This window comes from Sturnira hondurensis, unplaced genomic scaffold (genome assembly GCF_014824575.4).
Source record: "Sturnira hondurensis isolate 20B ecotype Veracruz unplaced genomic scaffold, ASM1482457v3 Scaffold0002840, whole genome shotgun sequence".
Taxonomy (NCBI): Eukaryota; Metazoa; Chordata; class Mammalia; order Chiroptera; family Phyllostomidae; genus Sturnira; species Sturnira hondurensis.
Window position 1 is genome coordinate 26,702,353 of NW_028075471.1, and position 21,031 is coordinate 26,723,383.

Genomic DNA, 21,031 nt, shown 5'->3' on the forward strand with positions numbered 1-21,031 from the left:
GAAACCGTCCCCTCGTGGCTGAAGAAAGGGAGACAACCCACACTGGTTTCTGAATGACCAAGAGGCTGTTCAGCAGGTTTTGTGAAAAGTAAAAGGAAGAATACAAATTAAAATTTAAAAATGCTACTCAGATATGTATAGAAACTATACAAAAGCCCTGGCAGGGTGGCTTAGTTGGCTGAGCGTCATCCCATGCACCAGAACGATGCAATTCAATCCCTGGTTAGGGCACATACAGATTCAGTCCCTAGTCTGGGCACTTACGGGATGCAACTGATCAATGTTTCTCTCTCTTTCTAATAAAAATCGATTAGAGAATCTCCTTGGGGGAGTATTTTACATAGAAACTCTACAAAGGAACTTTGGTTTTGTTGCCACAAACTGAAAAGAAGATGTGAAAGCCAGTATATGATATCTGGCCTGGGGACCAGAGACCGGCCCTTGGGCAGGGGGTTCTCACGCAACGCCTCCTGACAGCGGCTGGAGATGGGACCTAGGTTCGCTCGGACACGCTTGATCAACAGAGAGAGATTCTATCACAATGGTTGTGTGGGGACAGGGGTGCCCAAACTCTACACGATTTCTCAATCTGAGTGCCTGAACTGAAAGAGGAATGAATACTCCAGTTCATGGGAAGTTCACGTATGTGCAATACAGAATAAGAAGTTGAGAAAAGTGAAAACTTCCAGACCGAGGTTTCTCAACCTAGGGTCCATGAACCCATAGAATAAATAAATGGGTTTCAGGGGTCCATGATTTTTTTAAATACATGTGTAAAATTTAGTGTTTGTGTTATGTGCTTCCCCCCGCACCCAGGCAGGAGATACGTAATTTTCATCACAACTGCAAAGGGGTCTGTGACTCTCTAAAATATGTTTTATATAAAGTGATCAATTAGGAACAGATTTTTTAAAAGCCTCATGTCATTAATTTCCCGACACAAGAAGTTGTTTCATTGTATCTATGAAATGTGCCCCAAGTCAGCCTAGGAACCATGTGATGACTGATGATCTGCATGCAAGCCCTAGGACTCCATTTCTGCACCCACTTACAAGGCAAAGCAGAACAAACAGCTTCCTTCTCTGTGGGCATGGTGGGCCTCTGAGTTACCCAAGGAGGAACTTCCACACAGCTGCCGGCTCTAATCATGTGGACCAGTGAGGACAACACACGAAAGTGGTGTCAACTTATTTAAATAAATGGATTTCCTAGAAGGTGGGAGTCCACGGTGACTCCACAGATGATCATTGAGTGAGGGCAGAAATCTTGGGCAGTTTACATACCTTCCACACTTACAACAGTGACTGGCTGGAAGGCGATCATCAGTAATAGATCATCAGTAAATGTGCGTTGAATGAATGACTTGATAAAGAGTTTTCTGGAACCCTGTGGAGACTAAGGGTCCAATGAAATGAGGCCGATTTTTTAAATTTATTTTACCACTAATAAGAACATTTTTCATTTTGTTTTTATTGTATCTTGTTTTAGAAAGCAAAGCACTTAAATTATGTCTTTTCGCTATCAGTGATTTGGTTCTGTTTTGTTTGTTTTCTCCAGAAAACAGCCTTCAGTGCTCATCTTCAGAAGAGAAAATCACGCAGAAATCACCCCCAGGTGGGGAATGCAAACACACCTTGAAATTCTGGAGAGAGGAGCCACGTGGTACACAGCCCCGTAAATGCAAGGTGGTTCATTCAGGCACCTTTATTTTTTCCTTACCGGGTTTAAAATCCAGCCATGCTGCCTGCCCACTATGGCATTGCTCATTTTCTAGGCACCAAATGAAAGTCTTGGAGAAAACTTGACCCTTGGAGGAATAATCTGACTTCTCTGAAGGAAATAACTAGTTGACCAGACTCTCCTTCAGCAGCAAAATAAGGAGCACAACCTGCCCACATAAAGCTATTTAGAGCAAAACTGAATAACTTCTGAATGTAACAAATTATACTTTCTACAATCACTGGGCATTGCTGATCCCGTTGTGACTGGGTTGTGTGTTTGTGGTTTCGTTTTATTATTTATTTTCTGCAGCTTAATTTTTTAGTTTTGCCAGAATGAAAGAGGAAGTGTCTTCTAACCACCCCCAAGACGGTTCCACCAGCCTGGGGGTTCCTGAGGTTTCCGGGCTCTGCCGTCTGCAAGCAAGCCCAGACATGCGCCTTACGGTCAGCTGCACAACTTGGGTTTTTCCTGTTTTCAGCTGTTTCTATCTCCGAAGAACTGCCTGGCAGAGACCCCTCCAGCTCTTCCCAGCGCCTACATGTCTCTCTCTCTTGGATCTAAAGTAGCGTGACAAGTGACTCTGTGAGTGTTTGTGTGTCGTTATTCGCTTCACACTTACTGAAAAGCGTGTAAGAGTGCGTCAGAGGACAGAAGAGAAGGGGAGAGAGACCACTCCACCCCGCAGCCTTAGCTTCAGGACATCACGGCCCCCGCGGCCTCTGCAGCCTGGCTGGTCTCCCTGGGTGCATAGCTTTGCCATGAAGTGCCCCTGGAGAGGCCTTTTGGTGGCTCCTGTGCTTCTTCTCCTGCCCTTGCACTCCTTGGCCTCTGCAACCAACGATGATCCTCCTGGCACCAGAGCCTCAAAGGGCCACACCTGTGTAGGTATGTACGTATTTTGCATATTTTTGAAGTGGACATAACATTATGATTAAATAACCTTGTTCGCATAGCCTATCGCCTATTAAATGACATAAAGAGCTGTAAGACTCCAAGGAAGATTCCTCACTGATACGGAAGGACTTTGGGTTTTAGAGTGTGTGTCCATACTCCACATGCATGTGTGTGCATGTGTGTACAGTGCTGTGTACAGTTGCTAGTTTGAATTAGTCATACAAATCTTCCGCTGCATTGGTGATTGGGTTCCCTCCCCTGCTCCCCACCCCCCCAGGTAGACAACCACAAAAGCCCAGCACGCTGACCCCTTTTCAGAAGGCAGCATCGCACAGCAGGAAGAAGAGGGGCTTTGAACTCTAACAGACACACCTGAGTTCAACTGCTGCCCACCCCTCCGCTCTGCTCTGCCCCTCAGTGTCTATGAAACCTCATGGGCGTCCCCTGCCCCACCCCACGACTCTGTGCTCTTACTGATGGAACACAATCCCCTCCTCACAGGGACGCGCTGAGAACTGGGACTAGGCAGGCACATTTAGAGTATGTGCACCCACTAAGGGCTCAACCACCTCGGTCTGCTTCTTTCTCCTGGGGAGTCCAGTGTTGCCGATTATAGGACAGTCACCTGGGAAGACCGAACAATGACTGAGATACAGCTCCTTTACCTTTCTCGAAGTACTTCATTTCCAAGTTGTTGTTTTTTGGGGGGAGGGCTACATTTGAAGAAGAGTAGAAGTAGGATAAGACCTTTGAAATTCATATTATCCCTGTAGCTTCCAAAACAGTGGTGGGGATGTTAATGGGTCAGTCCTTGGAGCCAAGGAGCCTCAGAAACCTTGGCAGCAATTAATCCAATGAACGACTCAGAAAAAGGAACCAAAGTGTTACTATGATGGCCATATCTTACAAAGGGGAAATCTAGACCCAGATTCTGACACTTAATAAGTTACTTCTGGGGACAGTACAGAAAAATATCTAAATTAGTTCTATTTCCCAAAGAGCCATGACCTCGGGTTATTGTACAGAAGGTCTGTCCGGAAAAAGCCCAGCCATTGTTAATATAATGAGAATGGTGTGTGCCACTTCGATGTGACCTGACAGCCGAGGAGAGTGGACTAGAATGTGCATGTGTGAACAATGACGACTTCACTGTGCTAATCAGTGGGGGCAGTAGATGCAGTTGAGTGAGCAGATGTACTAGGTGGCCGTCATGAAACATGACTGAGTGAGTGGAGAAATGAATCTGCATCAAATATTGTGATAAGTGTGAACATTCCTCCATGGAAACTATTTTGATGATTCAGAAGGCCACAGCTATGGATGACTGGTGATTGGCAGCTTCACCACAACAACTCACCTACTCATGTATCATGCCTCATGCAGAGTTTTTTTGGAGAAACTGCAAATCACCCAGGTGACTCAGCCCCACTGTAGCCCAGATTTCGTGCCCTACGACTTCTGCCTTTTCCCAAAACTAAAATCACCTTTGAAAGGGAAGAGATTTCAGACCATTGATGAGATTCAGGAAAATACAATGGGGCAGCTGTTGGCGATTGGGAGAACTATGTGAGGTCCCAAGGTGCCCACTATGAAGGGGACTGAGGCGTCATTGTCCTATGTACAGTGTTTCTTATATCTTCAATAAATATCTCTATTTTTCATAATACATGGCTAGATACCTTCTGGACAGACCTTGTTAATTAGTGACTATACCTCTAATTCCAAAGTCTCCTTTTAAATTAAAACCTTCAGACCAGAGATTCCCTGTGAACCCATGCTCCACAGTCCCGGGGACAAAGGTCTGCAGCCCCTTAGGGCCATGATGGGGAGGTCATCCTCACCCACTGTTTGGTTTTGTCTAATAAATATTTACCATCATTTTTTAAAGTTTGTTTTTGTTTTAAGATTTTATTTATTTATCTTAGAGGGGAAGGGAAGGAGAGAGAGAGAGAAATATCAATGTATGGTTGCCTCTTGTGTGTCCCCTGCTGGGAACTGGCCTGCAACCCAGGCATGTGCCCTGACTGGGAATTGAACCGCGATCATGTGGTTCGCAGGCCCACGCTCAATCCACTGAGCTACACCAGCCAGGGCTATTTACCATCATTTTGTTTGCTCAAAACAAAACCCTAAAGCCTGCCTAACGAAAATACACTTGATGAAAGGCTTAAGTGAAGTAAGTTCTACTTCTAGGATGGCCGCAAATTCAGTGTTTAGATTTAGGCAAGGCATCTGAGATACTGGGCTTCCGAGGCTTTAAAACAGACATGAGATCATACTGCATTCCCCTGCCTGCCCCATTCCCAGTGAGGCGCAGAGAGCTCACAGGAGCTGTTGAGGGGTCCAGGGGGAGGCTGTGCTGGTTGTCTATTACTGCACATCAAGTTAAAACATAGCCGTATTGCTATACCATCATTTTCTGGGTCGAGGACTTTTCAGAGCCTGGCTGGTGATTCTTCTGTTCCATGGAAGGTTGACTGAGGTCACTGAGTGCTATCTAGATGGAAGATTGGTGGGTCTGGAATGATCTGAGGCAGCTTCATTCACATGTTTGGTGCTCTTTGCGGGGAAGATAGACAGAAGCCTGGCTCTGCTGGGACTGTCCATCAGAGTTTTTACACTTGGCCTCTCAAGCAGGAGAGTCTCAGGAAAGTAGAACTTCTTACATGGCAGCTCAGGGACCCCAAAGAGAGCATTACAGAAGACAGGAACCAGAAACTTCCAGTCTGTCCAAGATTGGATCTGGAAACTGGGACAGTGTCCCTTCACCTTCTGTCAGTCAAAGCAGGCCCAGGTCCCCCCAGTCAGAATCCAGGAGAGCAGACACAGACCTCTCCTTTTGATGGGGACTGTCAAGCACTCTGTGCCCATCTCTGCTAGCCACACAAGTTCACTTTGATTGCCCGTTAAAATGCCCCATGGCCCAAGAGCTTGGAGAGTCTGTTGCTGACTAGGTTAGGTGATATTTAACACCAATCCACCCACCGACTCACAACTTCCAGCTAACCCTGCAGGGATGACTTATTTTCCTGTTATCATCATAACGAGAAAGGTGGACACAAGAGGAGTCCACGGGGTAACCCACATTCGCTGAGCGTCGACTATGGTCTGAGCCAGCTGCTGCAGGCTCTCCAGGTCAGTGTCTTCCTGTTTGCGGGTGGTTCCCTGGGAAACAGACCCAGAAATGTGAGTGCGTGGAGTTCACTGAGGAGGCTGCCTGGGAAAACACCCGTGAGAGGGTGAAGAAGACAACAGGTGTGGGCAAGACAAGGCAAGCTGTGGTGCGGCTACAACAAAGGATTCAGCCAACCTCATGGAATTCTCTAGAACTAAAATGACTCTTTAGAGTTGTCCTAAAGTGGGTCCAGGCCTTGGAGCTCGCACACTGAACAGTCGCAGGACATGAACTGACCCTAGTGGGAGAGGTCCTTTTGGCGGAGACAGTACCTGGAGAGGACTCCAGTGTGAGTGGTCTGCACCCACACTCCTTGTTTATCTGCTCGTTGTTGATGGACCATTGGGTGGTTTCCATTTCTTGGCCATTGTTTTAGTGGTTCTGCTATGAACATTCATGTACAAGGACATGTGTGGACACATGTTTTTACTTCTGTTACACATATACCTAGCAGTGGAATTTCTGGGTCATGTGGTAACTCCATGTTAACATCTTGGCGAACTGCCAGACTGTTTGATAGAGCAGTTACTACCCATCTAGTTTGCTATTATCCATCTTATTTTATTATAGAATCCTAGTGGGTAAGGGTATGGAGTGGTATTTTGTCTAACTTGCATTTCTCAAAGTAGGGGTCGTGTGTATAGCTTTGAAGAAATGCCTAATCAAGGTCTTTGCCTATTTGGTTTTTTAAATTGGTCTTTTATTATTGGATTATAAGAATTTCTTATGTAATCTTGATATTCTTAAAGTCCAACTTATTCACATTTTCTTTTTTGTGATTTCTGTGTCATATCTATATCCGAAGCTTTAACAAATTTCTGCCACTGTTGTCTTGCTGTTATCTTATGCCCACTTCCTTATCTCATTTCCCAGACATTGGCTCACTAGCCACCATTTTGGTCACCAAGGCTATAACTTCTAAAATTGCAAGTAAACATAAACTAGACTCAAAGCTAAAAAAAAAAAAAGAAAAGAAAACTTTCTCAGGAGATGAATTTTAAAACCAAAAAGCAGAAAAACACAACCAAGGCCTAAACAATGAGCCAGGAGACCAAAAATAATGGCTGTCAAGAGCTTAGGGAGTCCCTCTGCTGGCCTCTCGGTGCTGCCCCATCTCTGTCCCTCCAGACCTGCTGGTTTTCTGTCCAAGGCCCTCTGACTAACGGGCTCTCTCTCAAAGTCCAGACTTTGCAATCACAGTTCAGTTCTCACAGAGGTGAACGCTCTCACTGGTTGCCAGTCCTCTTCCCAGCAGAGGATCTGGGTTGGCTTTTAGTCACTGAGTAAGAGGCAGGGAGGAGTGAAGACAACTCACAGTAGAGACGCGGCTGCCATAGTCACCACTGAAGAGCCAGCTCTCACAAAAGGTGAAATTGTTGGGGCCGGAGATAATCAAAAAGGAGCCACACAGATGTTACTGAGTGACAGAATGAACATCCCATCATAGACAACCCAGCTCCAGGCCTGCAGGGAGCCTTTGCTATGGGAAACCAGCAGTAGACCCAGAGGACATGACCTTGAACCTTGTCCAGTATCAGAACTCAGCTGTGCAAAGCCCAGTGGTCCCTTTTTCAGTTTACCACAATGTGTTTGCACTGAGCTACACAACCCATTTGATTACTGAGCAAACATAGTTTAGCTGGGCCTCTTTCTGCCACTCTTCAAATGTTACAGAATCAATAATGAGCAATGTTTATTTTTTGCAAAACACCATTTTCTTTACATGGGTGATTTAGGGCCAAAGTAATCCCTATGTTCCAAAGTCATTGACGTTTAAATTAATTCACCGAGTTAATTTTTTCATTTTTTTAGCACTACTTGGTGCTCAGGAGGCCTTACAAAAGGTTAAAGAAAAACACAGTTTCCCCCCACCTTATTTTGGTTAAATATACAAAATGCCTTCAGATTCAGTTAAAACCCCTTCTTCCCAACCCACACAGAGCAGTCAGAGATTACTTCATAGTTTGAGTTTTAAAAAAAGAAAAAGAGGTGGTCCTATGGTTTCAAGCCAATGTCAATGGTAAAATGGCAACGCCGCTGACCAAAATAAAAAAGACTGAGAGGCAGGCAGAAGAGAAGGTAGGAAATGTGCGATCACAATTCACATACACAGACATCTCACTCTCTCCACTTCTCTGTAACTGAGCACTCGGTCGTTAGCCACCATGGCTTCTGACAGAAGCCATTCATCATCTTGCCGCTTACTGTCTAAGACGTGACATTGCCATTGAGGTTTATATGGAGGACAGCTTTCATAGCTTAAATGAAATAACTCTGCAGATCCAACATGCGACAGAAATATATGTGAAGTGTGCATCAAGAGAAAGATTTTACTTAAAATATTGTACAGGCAAAAGTGGATTGAAAAGAACAATGGTTCAGCTTTCCAATTTTTTTGAGTATATTAGATTTTAACAAGGTCTCTCCAAGAGAAATTGTAATAGACATAATTAGCAGATAAGTCTTAGCAAAACTTCTTTTACATTTCCCAGAAATTGAGAAAGTGACTACATAACAAATGTTTTTGCAAGTCAGGAGGTTTCTAGTTCTTTGCTTTCAGCACAATTGAAGGGGGACTTAATAGAGTTGTCAAGTGATAGATCATTTGAAATAATTTTTAATGATAGATCACCTAAGATTTTTGACATTTAACTGAGGAATTGATGAATTAAATGACATTATTATATCAAAAGTACTTTCATTCCCATTTACTTATTTAAGTAGGTGTGTTTTTTGGCACTTACTTTTTAAAATAAAAAATAGGAACAGACAAGGTATTGCATCATGTCACTTTACATGATTAAGTAATATTTTTTCATGGATGGAGGTATTCATTAAAAAGGCCTAACCATCTCATTAACAGATGTACTTTCAATTAAAATTGACCTTTAATCCAGCCAAGATGTAGGTGTAGGTAGCTACACTATGCCTCCTCACACAACCAAAAGAAGGGCAATACATTTAAAAACAATAAGCAACCAGAACTGACAGAAAATCTAACTGTATGGAAGTCCAACAACCAAGGAGTTAAAGAAGAAACATTCATTCAGACTGGTAGGAGGGGCAGAGACAGGCAGCCGGGGCAGAGAGGACTCGCAGCAAGGAGGCAGCTGGAGGACCAGGTGGGCAAGGCAGCAGCTGGTGGAGTGGGCGGTCCCACATTTGTGTGCGGATAAACCAGGAGAAACACCTGTGGAGTGGGCCAGACCCAGCAACCCAGGGTTCCAGTGAGGGAAATAAAGCCTCAAAATCTCTGACTGAAAAAACCTGTGGGGGTTGCAGTGCTGGGAGAAATCCCCAGCCTCACAGGAGGAAAGGGTACAGGGAATAAGTAGTATAAATGATAGGTAGAAAATAGACAGGGGGTGGTTAAGAATAGTATAAGAAATGGAGAAGCCAAAGAGCTTTTATGTACAACCCATGGACACGAACTAAGGGGCAGGAAGATGCAGGTGGGAGGGGTGTGCAGGGCGGAGGGGAATGAAGGGGGAAAATGGGACAACTGTAATAGCATAATCAATAAAATATATTTTTAAAATGGCAAAAAAGAGTGTAAAAGAGTCTCATTACCAAAATGACAGCTATATACTAATACATGGAAAAATCTGAAAGTAATAATTTATAAGTAAATTATAATTTAATTATTATAATTTTAAAAATAGACTTTTATTATTTAGAAATTGTTTATCAAACTGGCAATACATAATGTTTAGATAAGTTAATTTTATTAATAAAGGAAACCCTATCCAGAAGAATGTTTTAATATTTAGATGTTATATTAACAGGAAACTAAAATTTTTACTTAAATTTTATTTTTAATGTTAAGAAGTATAATAGTGTAGTCAATAAAATACTTTCAATCATAAAAGCATATTACATTGGGACAAAATTCAATAATTGAAGAAAATGCAAGAAAGTAGACTTTTCATTGAAATACGAATTCAAGGACAGGAATTACCAACATAAATTCCTCACTGTGAAAGAAGAGTTTAATCATATGTTTTAACTGGATAGGAATAAGTATAAATCTGTGTAGTATTTAAATTTCTCTGGATACATAGCAAAGATTAATGTGTTATTTCTATTGCAAGACTTACAATCTTCCTGGAATTATGCTACTCGCAGCCATTAAAGTATGGAAGGGGTGCATAGTTTTTCAAACTTTTTTAGGGGTACAGAGCAAAGTGTTTGCAGACCACTGGTTTGCACTCTGGACTCTACAGCATGACACCTGTGCTCTGCAGGCCGACCATTGAGGCTCTCCGGGGTCTGCCTCCTTCCTACCTCTCTCATTCTTCTTCTCCCATAGACCCGGGGCTGTGGCCTCGGCCAACTCTCCTTTCTCACCTGCAAGTCAAAAAATGCCACCATTCTCTTCCTAGAGGCCTTTCCCACTTTTTTCTATCAAATGAGGTCTTCCCATTCCTTCCCACTCAGCTTCTCCAGCAGACTGTTGCTGGTCCCCCAGGGCAGGGCGAAGCTTCTCCCTCCTCTGTGGTCCCAGAGCACCAACAGGTCCCTGTGCCCCAGGCGGAGAGCTAGTCATCAGGCTTCCCTGCTGGTCTGTGACTTCTCATATTCACCTTGGGCCCCTCAAGCTTCTGAGCACATAGAGGTGCTCAGAAGTACGTGTTGAATGAATAACAGGATGGAATGGCCTCCAGCATCGTCACTCTCATGTCTTTATTATTAGCGTTTTATGTGTTTCTAAATCAGCCATGCCAACCATCCTGCATCTCTCAGTGCAGCCTGTTCATTCCCCTCACTGCCCTTGCCTGGGCCCTGGAATGCCTTCAGCCCTGTTCTTGCCAGCAGTTGTCCAACATAGTGCCTCTCTGTTTGCCAGTGTTCTCGGGGAAGTCAGCAGTCGGGAATTCACTGAGCATTTTCTCATAGAAATGATGTTCCAGGAGGTGTCGGGGCTAGGCCACAGAGCCTAATCTTTCTAAATGTCTTGAAGATACTAGATACCTGCAATTAAAAAAAAATCAATGACAATAAAACCACAACAATGTTAATATTATGTGTTTTTTAAAAGATAAGTTCATAAGCCTCTATTTTTAACAGAGTATTTGAAGAATACATCTTCACCTGATGGGGGACACAGCAGGTGAGATAGAAATGAGCAGTCGTTAAACACCTGCCCGGTGCCAGGACAAGGGGCAAGGCTGTGGTGTTTACACCTGGGCTGCCTGCCCCCATCTCTGGCTTAGTCACCAACAGCTGAGGAGACAAAGGCTGGTACTGGGATCATTTTAGGTGATGACTTTCATATTTTCTTTCTTATTTCCTTTTCTTCTCACCAACATAAAAATGGCCTAGATTGTCGGGAACCGACCAATAGCCGTCCCTTGATACAGTTGGGATGGATGAGATACATCTGCACAGCAGAGGCAACTGTGGCTGGATTTCCTGTCTATGTCTCCTTGCATGTCCGTCTTTGTGATTAATCGGTGGTGGGACTTTTAGACACCTGCATTTCAAGTACAAAGATCTGCATAATTCCAATGAAGTTATACAAAATAATTTCTTGGCCATAGAACAAAGTCCCCCCTAATGAAGTAGCCCCTGAATATCTAAAAGTTGATGGAGTAACAGCCCCTCCTCTACCTTGGACAGGAATATGTATTAATTAGAAGTAGACAGGCAGAGAAACAGGAGAAGCTGATTAGCTACTACAAACTAAGCATGTAGAAACAATTACCAAGGAGTCAGAGTCCATGTTACATAAAGAAACATTTTAGACAGAAAGATGGATAGCTAAGTTAGACATCACAAAGGCCTTATAATAAATTTTCTATGACCTCTGTTTGATCTAGTGTACCCTTTTGCCCCATGTCAAATTCTAAGAACTTTAATAAACAATAAGATATTCAAACTCTGTATGTAGAGCTATTTCAAATTGCCCGATTAATGGTTCTCCTGGTCAAAACAACTTTTGTTTAACATAACTGAAACTATGGAATTTCCTGTACTGTTCCTAGTTACCTCTGTATTGATTTTTTCTACTTAACTGATCATACCATGCACCGTTCCTTTAATGTTATGTAACAATCTCTATAAAAATAAAGCCTAAATCAAATTCTATGAGTTCGGTCCGACCCACAGAGGCTGGCTGTTCTCCGGCATCCAGTTGGGTGTCTGACTCATCATTTGTCCCTTGCGTAGTCCATCCTTCAGGGACCCTGAGCCCTGCCAAAGCTGGACCCTGGCACTAGATGATGTTTGTTGGTTAAAATGATAAACTATAGCCCTGGCTGATGTAGCTCAGTGGATTGAGCTTGGGGTGTGAACCAAAGGGTTGCCAGTTCGATTCCCAGTCAGGGCACATGCCTAGGTTGCGGGCCACGTCCCCAGTGTTGGGCCATGTGAGAGGCAACCACAAATTGATGTTTCTCTCTCTCTTTCTCCCTCCCTTCCCCTCTCTCTAAGTAAATAAATAAAATCTTTAAAAAATGACAAACTATAAAACCCTATAAAGAACTCATGGACACAGGCAACCGTGTGTTGATTGCAGGGGTGGGGGCGATAGATGGAAGTAGGAGAAGGTCTAGGGGGGACAAATGGTAATGGAAAAGATACAGTAAAAATGAATTATTACCAGAATAAACCATATCCTCTGCTCCCACTCCAGCAGGGAAATTCCAGAGCAGAATCTAAGTTGTTTGTGAAGGGACGCTGGGGAGGAGACGTACTGGACTAACTCATGCTGGTCCAACAAGGATGCAGGGACCCAAATACAGCCAAAGCATGACTCCCAAACCTGGGCCCTACCCCTCCCTGGGCCCTGAGCGAAAACAAAAAGGCCATTCTGCTTCTCACTGGTCTTCACACTTCTCCTCACCTCATTCATAGCTCCTTCCTCTCAGGCCAACCAGCACAATCAATTCCAAATCTATCCACTTTCCTCTGTCCCCACAGCCACATGTCACTCTAGTTGAGCCTCCATCCTCTTCCTCCAGGACCAAAATAGTCTCCTCCTGTAGCTCTCTGCTCCCGCTTCCACCCCTTGAGCTCCCTCCTCACCTGACAGCGGGCAGGATGATTATAAGATGCAGGTCAGGCGGAAGCAGTCCCTCCACCGAACCACCCGGGCCATCCCGTTGCTCTCGGGGTGAATCCCTACCTCCTCTCTCATCTCCAGACACCACCACGGCCTAGTCTCCACCTAGCCCTGCACCTCATCTCTCACCACTGGGTTCTGGCACCAGGCTCATTTTCTCACGTGGTACTAACTCCCCCTTCCTACAAAGCCTGCTCCAGCTTCTCACTCTGCTTTCTTCTTTCCATTGTTAGCCATTTTTTGGTGTATTTTTGCAAGAAGCCTTCTCTATCAGCTTGAGCTAAGAAAGTTTATAGCAACCCATCCTCACTACCCCCTGTTCTTCTTTCTTTTTTAAAATCCTCACCAAAGGGTATGTTTATTGATTTTTAGAGAGAAAGGAAGGGAGAGGGGGAGAGAGGGAAACATCGATGTGAAAGAGGAATATCCATTGATTGTTTCCCCCATACATTCCCTGATCAGGAACTTAACCCACAACCTAGGTATGTGCCCTGATTGGGGATCAAACCCACAACTTAGGTATGTGCCCTGACCAGGGATCGAACCCTCATCTTTTTGGTGCACAAGATCAATATTCCAACCAACTGAATCACTGGCCAGGGTCACCGGGTTCCTTTTCTTCACAGCACCTACAATTATGTATAATTGTGTTTGCTTACTTACAATCACATTTTCCTAGTAAAATAGAATCTCTACGAAGGCAGGAACCACATCGGCTTGTTCTCAGTCTACGCTCAGAGCCCAGCACACTGCCAGCATCTGGGAGGGACTCACTCAACACAATACCATGCTCCTTCCCCAGCTGCCACACACCTAAACTCTCAGAACCCCTGGTTGCTGGTCTGGAAAATGACAGCAATTATGCTTCCATCTTTGGGAAGTTTGAATGAGATGGTAATGTATGCAAAACGCTTTGAAAACAGTGCAGCACACTCTGCCATGTGATGAATCACTTGTGCTCCTACTCGAGGTCAAAAAGGAAGTGGAGTCACACCCAGCCTGGCTCTCCCGGCTGCCAGGTGCTGTCAAGACTTTTCAACCAAGCACGGGCTTCAGACCAATGGGGGCTCCAATAGGCTGCTCTCTGCAGTTGCCTGCATCTCCAGCCTTGCAGTCATGGTTATAATCACAGATCCAAGAGCTCTGTTTCACCTCACAAGGATTCCGTGGTACAGTCTGCAAACTACCCAAGCTGTGTGACCACAAGCAGATCTCGGTAGCAGGTGCTTTTATTCGGGCCCATTTGCTTCTTCTCCTATAATATCAGGGGTGTCAGTGTTTATTATACTCATTATTTTCAGGTGCCAGGTGAAAAGAGATTTTGGTGACCACTGAGCAAAATGCATGGCTCTCACCTGCTGTCATCCCTCCCTAAATGAACAGTCGCTTGGACAAACTTGCTTTAGCAGAGCCAGACCGTTTTCCAGCAGCCAGAGAATAGTCTGTAATGGGGAAATTACTCTGCCCATGCATCTCTCCAAGGGAAAAGATTCTTTAGCTTGTCAAGACAGTGCAACCTCTTAGAAGAAGCAATAGCAAAGTCAATTTCTCCATTCTTGTCACTAAAGGACTCGGGACATACCTCGCTGTAGAACCAAAATTAACAGCCCACTAGGAAGAGAAGTGGAGCCCACTGGAAATGGGCAGAGACATGTGAGAAAGTGAACTCAAACAGAAGCGGAGCCCAGCCTGGGCGCTTACCTATTTCAAGCCCCATCACCTGCTCTTCCTCAGGGTCCTTTGATCATAAAAACTCTTCACTAGGTAGACTAATAACAGTGCCAACACTCATCCGATGCTCAGAAAGAGACTTTTCTATTTCTCTCCTTTTTTATTTATCTAATGATTTCCAGTTTTAACAAGCACTGTGAAAGAGCCAGGAAAGCCGTAAGAACGCTTGGCAGGATCCTTCTGAGTGAAAGCAAAGCTTAAATCTTCAAGTACAAAGTACTGGTTGGTCCCGAGCAGCACCATGCTCATTGCATTCACTCTTCCAAGATGTGGATGGAGACAAATACGTACGTGTCCTCAAGTTGAATTTTCAGGGGAAGGGAATGGTGTGCAAGTCATGTGATCCCTGGGGCCCCCGAGAATGGAGCCTCCTTAAAGAAAATTGCAAGAAGAGTTTTCTTATCCTCCACATTCATCCAGTCCTGCTCCACTGAACCAATGGTGGATTTCCAAGTCCTGCACCGCACCAAGTTTATTATGCCGCTCGTTATAAGAAATTGCTATTTTTAGTACCAGTGAGAAAGAAAACTTGCTACTAATGAAACTGTGAAAACTATGGAGAAAGACCCCATGCTCCTCCCGGCTACCAGTCTTGTCTCTCTCCCGGGATGCCTTTTCTCTGATTTGCTCTGCCTTAGATTTTCTTCAAGTCACATCTCGCCCAGCATTTGACTGTTACTTGCTATTGCCCATCCAGTTCATGTCAATTTGGAATCTATACTGTGAGCTCACTGTGGACAGGGCTCACATGCTGTTCATCTGGGGTCCATCAGAGCCTCACACAGCTTCTAGCCAAGAACAGGTGCTCAGTAACTCTGTGTTGAATGCGCACATCCTTTGTTAAAGCCCGTCTTGGAAGACTTCCCCGATGCCTAGAAAATATATGTGTGGCTTTGCCTCAGTGAAAAGAAAAAGACAGCAACTGGCAGAACTTTCCAGTGATTCACTAGCCATCCATAGGTTTTCTTTTTTAATTGATTTGAGAAAGAGAGACAGTGTTTTGTCGTTCCACTTACTTATGCATTCATTGGTTGCTTCTTGAATGTGCCCTCACCAGGGTCCAACCCACAACCTTAGCATATCAGGACAATGTTCTAACACACTGAGCTACCCAGCCAGGGCACCTTCTATGGGTTTTTTTTCCTCATGCACATCTCCATAAAGAGGTGGTCCCATTCTCCACAAGAACAGAGACTATTTCCAGAATTGTCAGTTCACTCATCCATTCAGTGAACATGTCCTGAGCTCAGGTACCAAGCCCAGGCGGAGCTAAGCCCTGGAGTGGATGAGTAAGTCACTGACTTTGTCCTCTAGGAGGGCCATGTCTGGGAGGAAGGATGTCAGAGTAGCACTTAGCACCAGTCCTAGGTCATCAGGGTGAAACGCTGAGCAATGGAGGAGATGATAAGGTCTCCACTGGAGTTTGAGGAGGATCTTGAATCACCACCAGGCAAAGACAGGGAGGGTCAAAAATAGCACCCCAAAATATACAGAGGCTTTCAGTAGGTTGGGCAGGATTACAGTGAGGTCCCTCCAGTGTATGGGGCTCTTCTCAGTGGAGTAACATCTGCTTAAGTTTGGCCTTTCCAAACATTTGTCACCTCAAAGACTGGTCAGTTAGGGGAAACTGAGGCAGCATAACAATCCACAATTATCTCCATGTGCTCCTTTGTCACTTCATCTGAACAAGAAAATGCCATCGAGTCTGTATTCACCCCAAGAGGCTCCCTGGCCCTATCCATTTGAAAAATAGTTACCCCGACTCATGAGTCTGGAACGATCTGGGGTACATCCTGAATGCTCCATTCGGGCTCAGCCACGTAAAGCACCCAGGCTGCTTGTCATTTGCTTCTTTCCTTTGAAGGTGCACGCTGAAAATGCTCTGATCATCGAAAACTGCAGCAAGCCAGGTCCGGAGTCATTGTGGTTTTCCACCATTTTTAAGAAGGCATGGAAAATCATAAAAGCCACAGACTAGGTCTCAGGCAGGATTCGCCGTGGCATCTCCTCTGGGTGGTGTCTGGGCCAGGTCTCCGATTTTCATTCTCAAATCCCCACACCTGCTGTGCTTCAAGTCCGTGCTGGGTGTCCAATGCTGCAGCTCACCGACGAGATGCCATATGAAGCAATGGCTGTGCAAGATCTCAACCCCGTCCCCACAACGGTCTTCTGTGACTCTGAGCGGCACATCGGGGCCATTTGCTGCAGACTCAGCAGGAAAGGGCTCTGCTTGTTTCACCCCAGAGCCAGCGGGGGAGCCACATCCTGTGGCGAGACTGGAACAGAGAGTCAGTGGTGCTGCTGCCAGTGAGACAGCTGAGCCAGAACTCATCAGCAGGTGCACCTGCGGGCCCACTCCTGGGGAGACCCCCAGCCACTGACCAGAAACGCCGCTCAGGTGGCCGCTTCTCCCATTAGCTCACTTCAAGTCAGCTAACATCTGTTGCCCAGCCCCCACCACTGCTCCGAAGCTGGCCCTGTGTCAGGAAGTCAGAGTTAGAGGAAGACCCATTTCCAGCCTCGAGGGATGGATGGTCTAACTCTAAACTCTGAAACATGAACTCCCAGAAGGGGAGGTAACTTCTTCTAAGCCACTCCATTTGTAAGTGACTGAGCCAGAATTAGAATCCAAGTTGTTGTTTCTAATTTCAAAATGAACCCTCCCCCTTTTCTGCTGTGCCCCACGGCAGACTCCTATCACACTGCAATATAATTATTTATAATTGCTTTTCAACTGCTGTTCAAACTCATTTAGCTCCTCCTAACTTAACGGGCAATTAGCAGAGACACGAATCAGGCTATGGAAGTATATTATCAGCATTGAAAATAGTCACATATATTAAATACACTTTGTGTATTTAAAATAAAAGTAAAATTGGATGATTAGACTAATATTTATTATTATAATCATTGTATTTATGATTATATTGATGATTATCTCCAGATGATTAGAGTGATATTTACCTTTTTATGCTATTCTATATTTTTTAATGTTCTAAAATAAGATTGCATCCCATCTATAATTTTTTAAATTATTTTAAAACTAAAATAAAATATACGTGAAAGTGCTTTCTAGACCATAAAGTGCCAGACAGTATCAGCTGCGAAATTCATTGCAAGGCAATACACCGCTCGATGCATGGATCAGGTCAAAGCACATCTCATCAGCCCTGACAGTTGATGGTGACAGATGCCCCAGCAAGGAGCTGCTCTCAGAGCTGTCAGGCGGTGGTTGCCAGGGTCGCACCACCCTGACCGGCTGAGCCCAGCTCTGCCCAGCCTCCCCCGAGAGCCCAGAACACTGGTGCCGCAGCCCTGTCAGACGCCGCTGTGTCTAGGAAGGTGCAAGCCTTCCAGTCTCTGCTGGCAAGCCCTCATTTGACGGAAGGTTTTCTTTCTTTCTGCCTGGCCATCCCAGTGGTACTATTTGCATCTGTTACCTACCACTTCCCTCAAGGAGTCCTGGTGGAACTTTGGCTTTAATAGCACCTCGCATGTGAATGTGGGTCCCCAGATCCTTGAGCAGATGGGTAATAGTGAGTTTACTGCTGAGCCAGGCACCCTGGAACTTCGTCTTGGATTCAAGCTTTCATTCGCCTCCTTGGAGATCAGGCTTGGCTAATTAGTGCTCTTCTTATCTCAGAGAGGCCAGTGGTCTCCCCATGCAGACTTACTGGTGCTGGACTGACTGACCTCTTGGATAGAGAAGTAAGAGTCCTCTTTGTTTTGGCTTCCCCAGCAGTTTGGGAGATTAAGGCTCGTGATAGAACCTTCCAGGAATTTCAACCTAGCAATTCTAAGCCTTTACACTTATCATATATCAAGGTTGCCGAAGGCATGTATTTCTAACTTAATCCACGGTCCCTTCTAGACACTCATTACATAAGTACATGCCTTCAAGCAGTGTGCTCTGTAGCAGGGAGGTCAAATAATGTTTTCCAATAGTGTTATGATTTTAAAGCGTTATGATTTCAGTTGCACTGTCATCCTCACAGCAGCCTTGTGGGAAACATTATTATGTACTTCGCAGTGAGGGAACCAAAGCTTAGCAAGGCTGGATGGTAAGTCTGAGGTTAAAGTGCAAGACTCAGTCTTTGCACGGTCTCCTTTAAATGACATCTTTCTCCCACATGACCAAAAAAGAAGCTGAAATAAAGCAAGACTCATTAACTCCCCCAAGGTCACAGAGCTCACAGGTGGCAAAACTGGGCTGACAACCAGTCTTCTGACCCCAAACCTAGGATCTTACCACACTTCGCATTTCACTACGGATCACAGTGAATTATGCCCGCAGTAGAGTCTCAAAGGTGAATGGCAAACAAAAGCTCTCTGTTTTGGGAAGGTGGAATGCACACATTTCCCCTTTCCTTCCCAAGACTGTCCAGCACAGTTTTCTGCGAGACACTGCTGACGTGGTCTTCTCTCCTACAGGGTGTGTGATGGTGGTGTCGGTGATTGAACAGCTGGCACAAGTTCACAACTCCACCGTCCAGGCCTCCATGGAGAGGCTGTGCAGCTACCTGCCTGGTAAGAATGGAAAGGGCCGTGGGGGGAGGGAGCTCCCTCTCTTTCTCGCTCATGAGTCACCCTGAGCAAGTTTACAGCTGGCCCAACCTTATACAGGGGCATCTGATTGTGTTATTTCTATAAATTGGTATTCTGTTGGGGTCCTAGAAATTAAAACAAACACAAGAAAATCACTGCAGGCAAGTTTCTCCTTTGACATTCCTTTCCCATCCTGGCAGAATAATGGTGGTCAGTCATGGTCATCATGATCAAAATGATGAACAATTTTAATAATTTATGTTAATTTGACCATGTGCACAGACCCAACACGAAGCTTTTGGCTGAGAATACAACTGATCACCAAACCCCAAATGGGAAATAACCAGACAACCTGGGAACATTCCACTGACTTGAACTGGATCTTGGTAAAGTCCTTCTGTATTCTGCAAAAGAAGGATCTGATTGGTGGTTTAAAAAAGTCATGCATTTGTGATTCAATCTCAGCAGAAAGAAAATATTCTTCTATCCCTTAAGAATACTGTTAGGCGACTAGTCACAATGAATAACCTTCCACAGGAGTCCAATGTTCATTTATTCATGTTAAGGAACTAACTCATTGAGGATGCCCACTCTGTTTTTTCTAAGTAAGGCTGTTGGGCTGAAGGTGATTGTATCTTTGATGCATAGCTCGTGCTGTGCTGAGAGCACCTAAGGGCTTTCAGAGAACGTAGTACATGCAGCTATGAAGCCAAACTTTTTTATTTTTTACTGTATTTTTTCTTTTGATTTAATTTTTGTTGTATTTTTCCCACAAAGCCAATTTTTTAAATTCAAAAATAAAGACTGGGAGAGGGCATACACAAACACGTGTGTTTACCAAATCCCATATTCTCCATTGCCAAGGTGTTGATATATTTACATCAGGTCCTTTTGTTGTGTGAGGATGACCTTCAAATGCCCTTTGGCTTCTCCTACTGCCAGTTTCGTTTTCCTACCTCTCTACAGAGACCCACACTCATGAACTGAATGGCTATTGTTCTTATTGGGCCTTATACTTTCACATTCACTTGTGTGAACCCATACCCAATGTATAGTGTTCTTCTGTGGTTGGTTCTTTCAACCTTTTCTTGGTAAACCAAATGTAGAAAATGACACGAAATAAATGAATACTTTTAACACCTTGTAAACATAGCTCAGGTCAAAAAGGAACACAGCGGTAGCGCCTCTAGAAGGCCCATCCACACACCCCATCCCATCATAAGTCCCCCATCCTCCTAAAAGGACAATGTCCTGGATTTTGCTACAGTCGTTTCCTTGCATCATGGTATAACAGTATCACCCAAGAGGACATTCCCAGACACCACAATCTTGACCAGCTTTAAAATTTTTGACATCTATTTTAATCTACAACAGTCCTCTCCATCCCTCCCTTTCCCTTGTGATTCAGCTGTGGACTGCGCCTCGAGGAGTTTCCCTGGGTTTTCCTGGTTGCATCCTTGTGGTATGATTGAGTACATTTCTCTGTGCTCTGTAGTTCCTGAAAATTGGCAGCTGTGTCCAGAGGCTTGATCAGGCTCCAGTGTGATTGCTCTGGCAAGACTTACATGCGCTGGTGTTTTCTTTATCAGAAGGCCCTCATAAGTGGTTTCCTTTTTTCTTTTTTTGCGATGTGAAGAGTTGTTGATGCTCAATTACCTATAGTTTACAGGGGGTGACAAAATGGTGCTCCTTTAACCTACCATTTGTATTTCACTCAGTAATTGAAATACATGGGGTCCAGCAGAAATAATGCCCCTTTTTTATTATAAAACTCTTTTATGACAAAACTCTTTTATCACAACATCAAAAACATGTAATTCTGTAACATAACAAAGCCGCACTTGAGCACACTAAATATCATTTCAGATAAAATGTTCCAATGGCTGTCCAGCTCGTGTGAG

General features: G+C 44.5%; 1 protein-coding gene across 2 annotated transcripts in view; it reads left to right on the plus strand.

The window, feature by feature from the left end:
• The first annotated feature begins 2,108 nt into the window (after nucleotides 1-2,108).
• The window catches only part of AOAH (acyloxyacyl hydrolase), a 145,806-nt gene continuing 126,883 nt past the window's right edge, over nucleotides 2,109-21,031 (plus strand). For both annotated transcript variants that reach the window (XR_005065736.1, XM_037041139.1), the window contains exons 1-2: nucleotides 2,109-2,607; nucleotides 19,017-19,112. Coding sequence is in view for 1 of the 2 variants with exons in the window: in XM_037041139.1 (XP_036897034.1) it covers nucleotides 2,481-2,607; nucleotides 19,017-19,112 (223 nt within the window). In the remaining variant the exon portion in view is untranslated. The remainder of the gene's footprint in view (nucleotides 2,608-19,016; nucleotides 19,113-21,031) is intronic.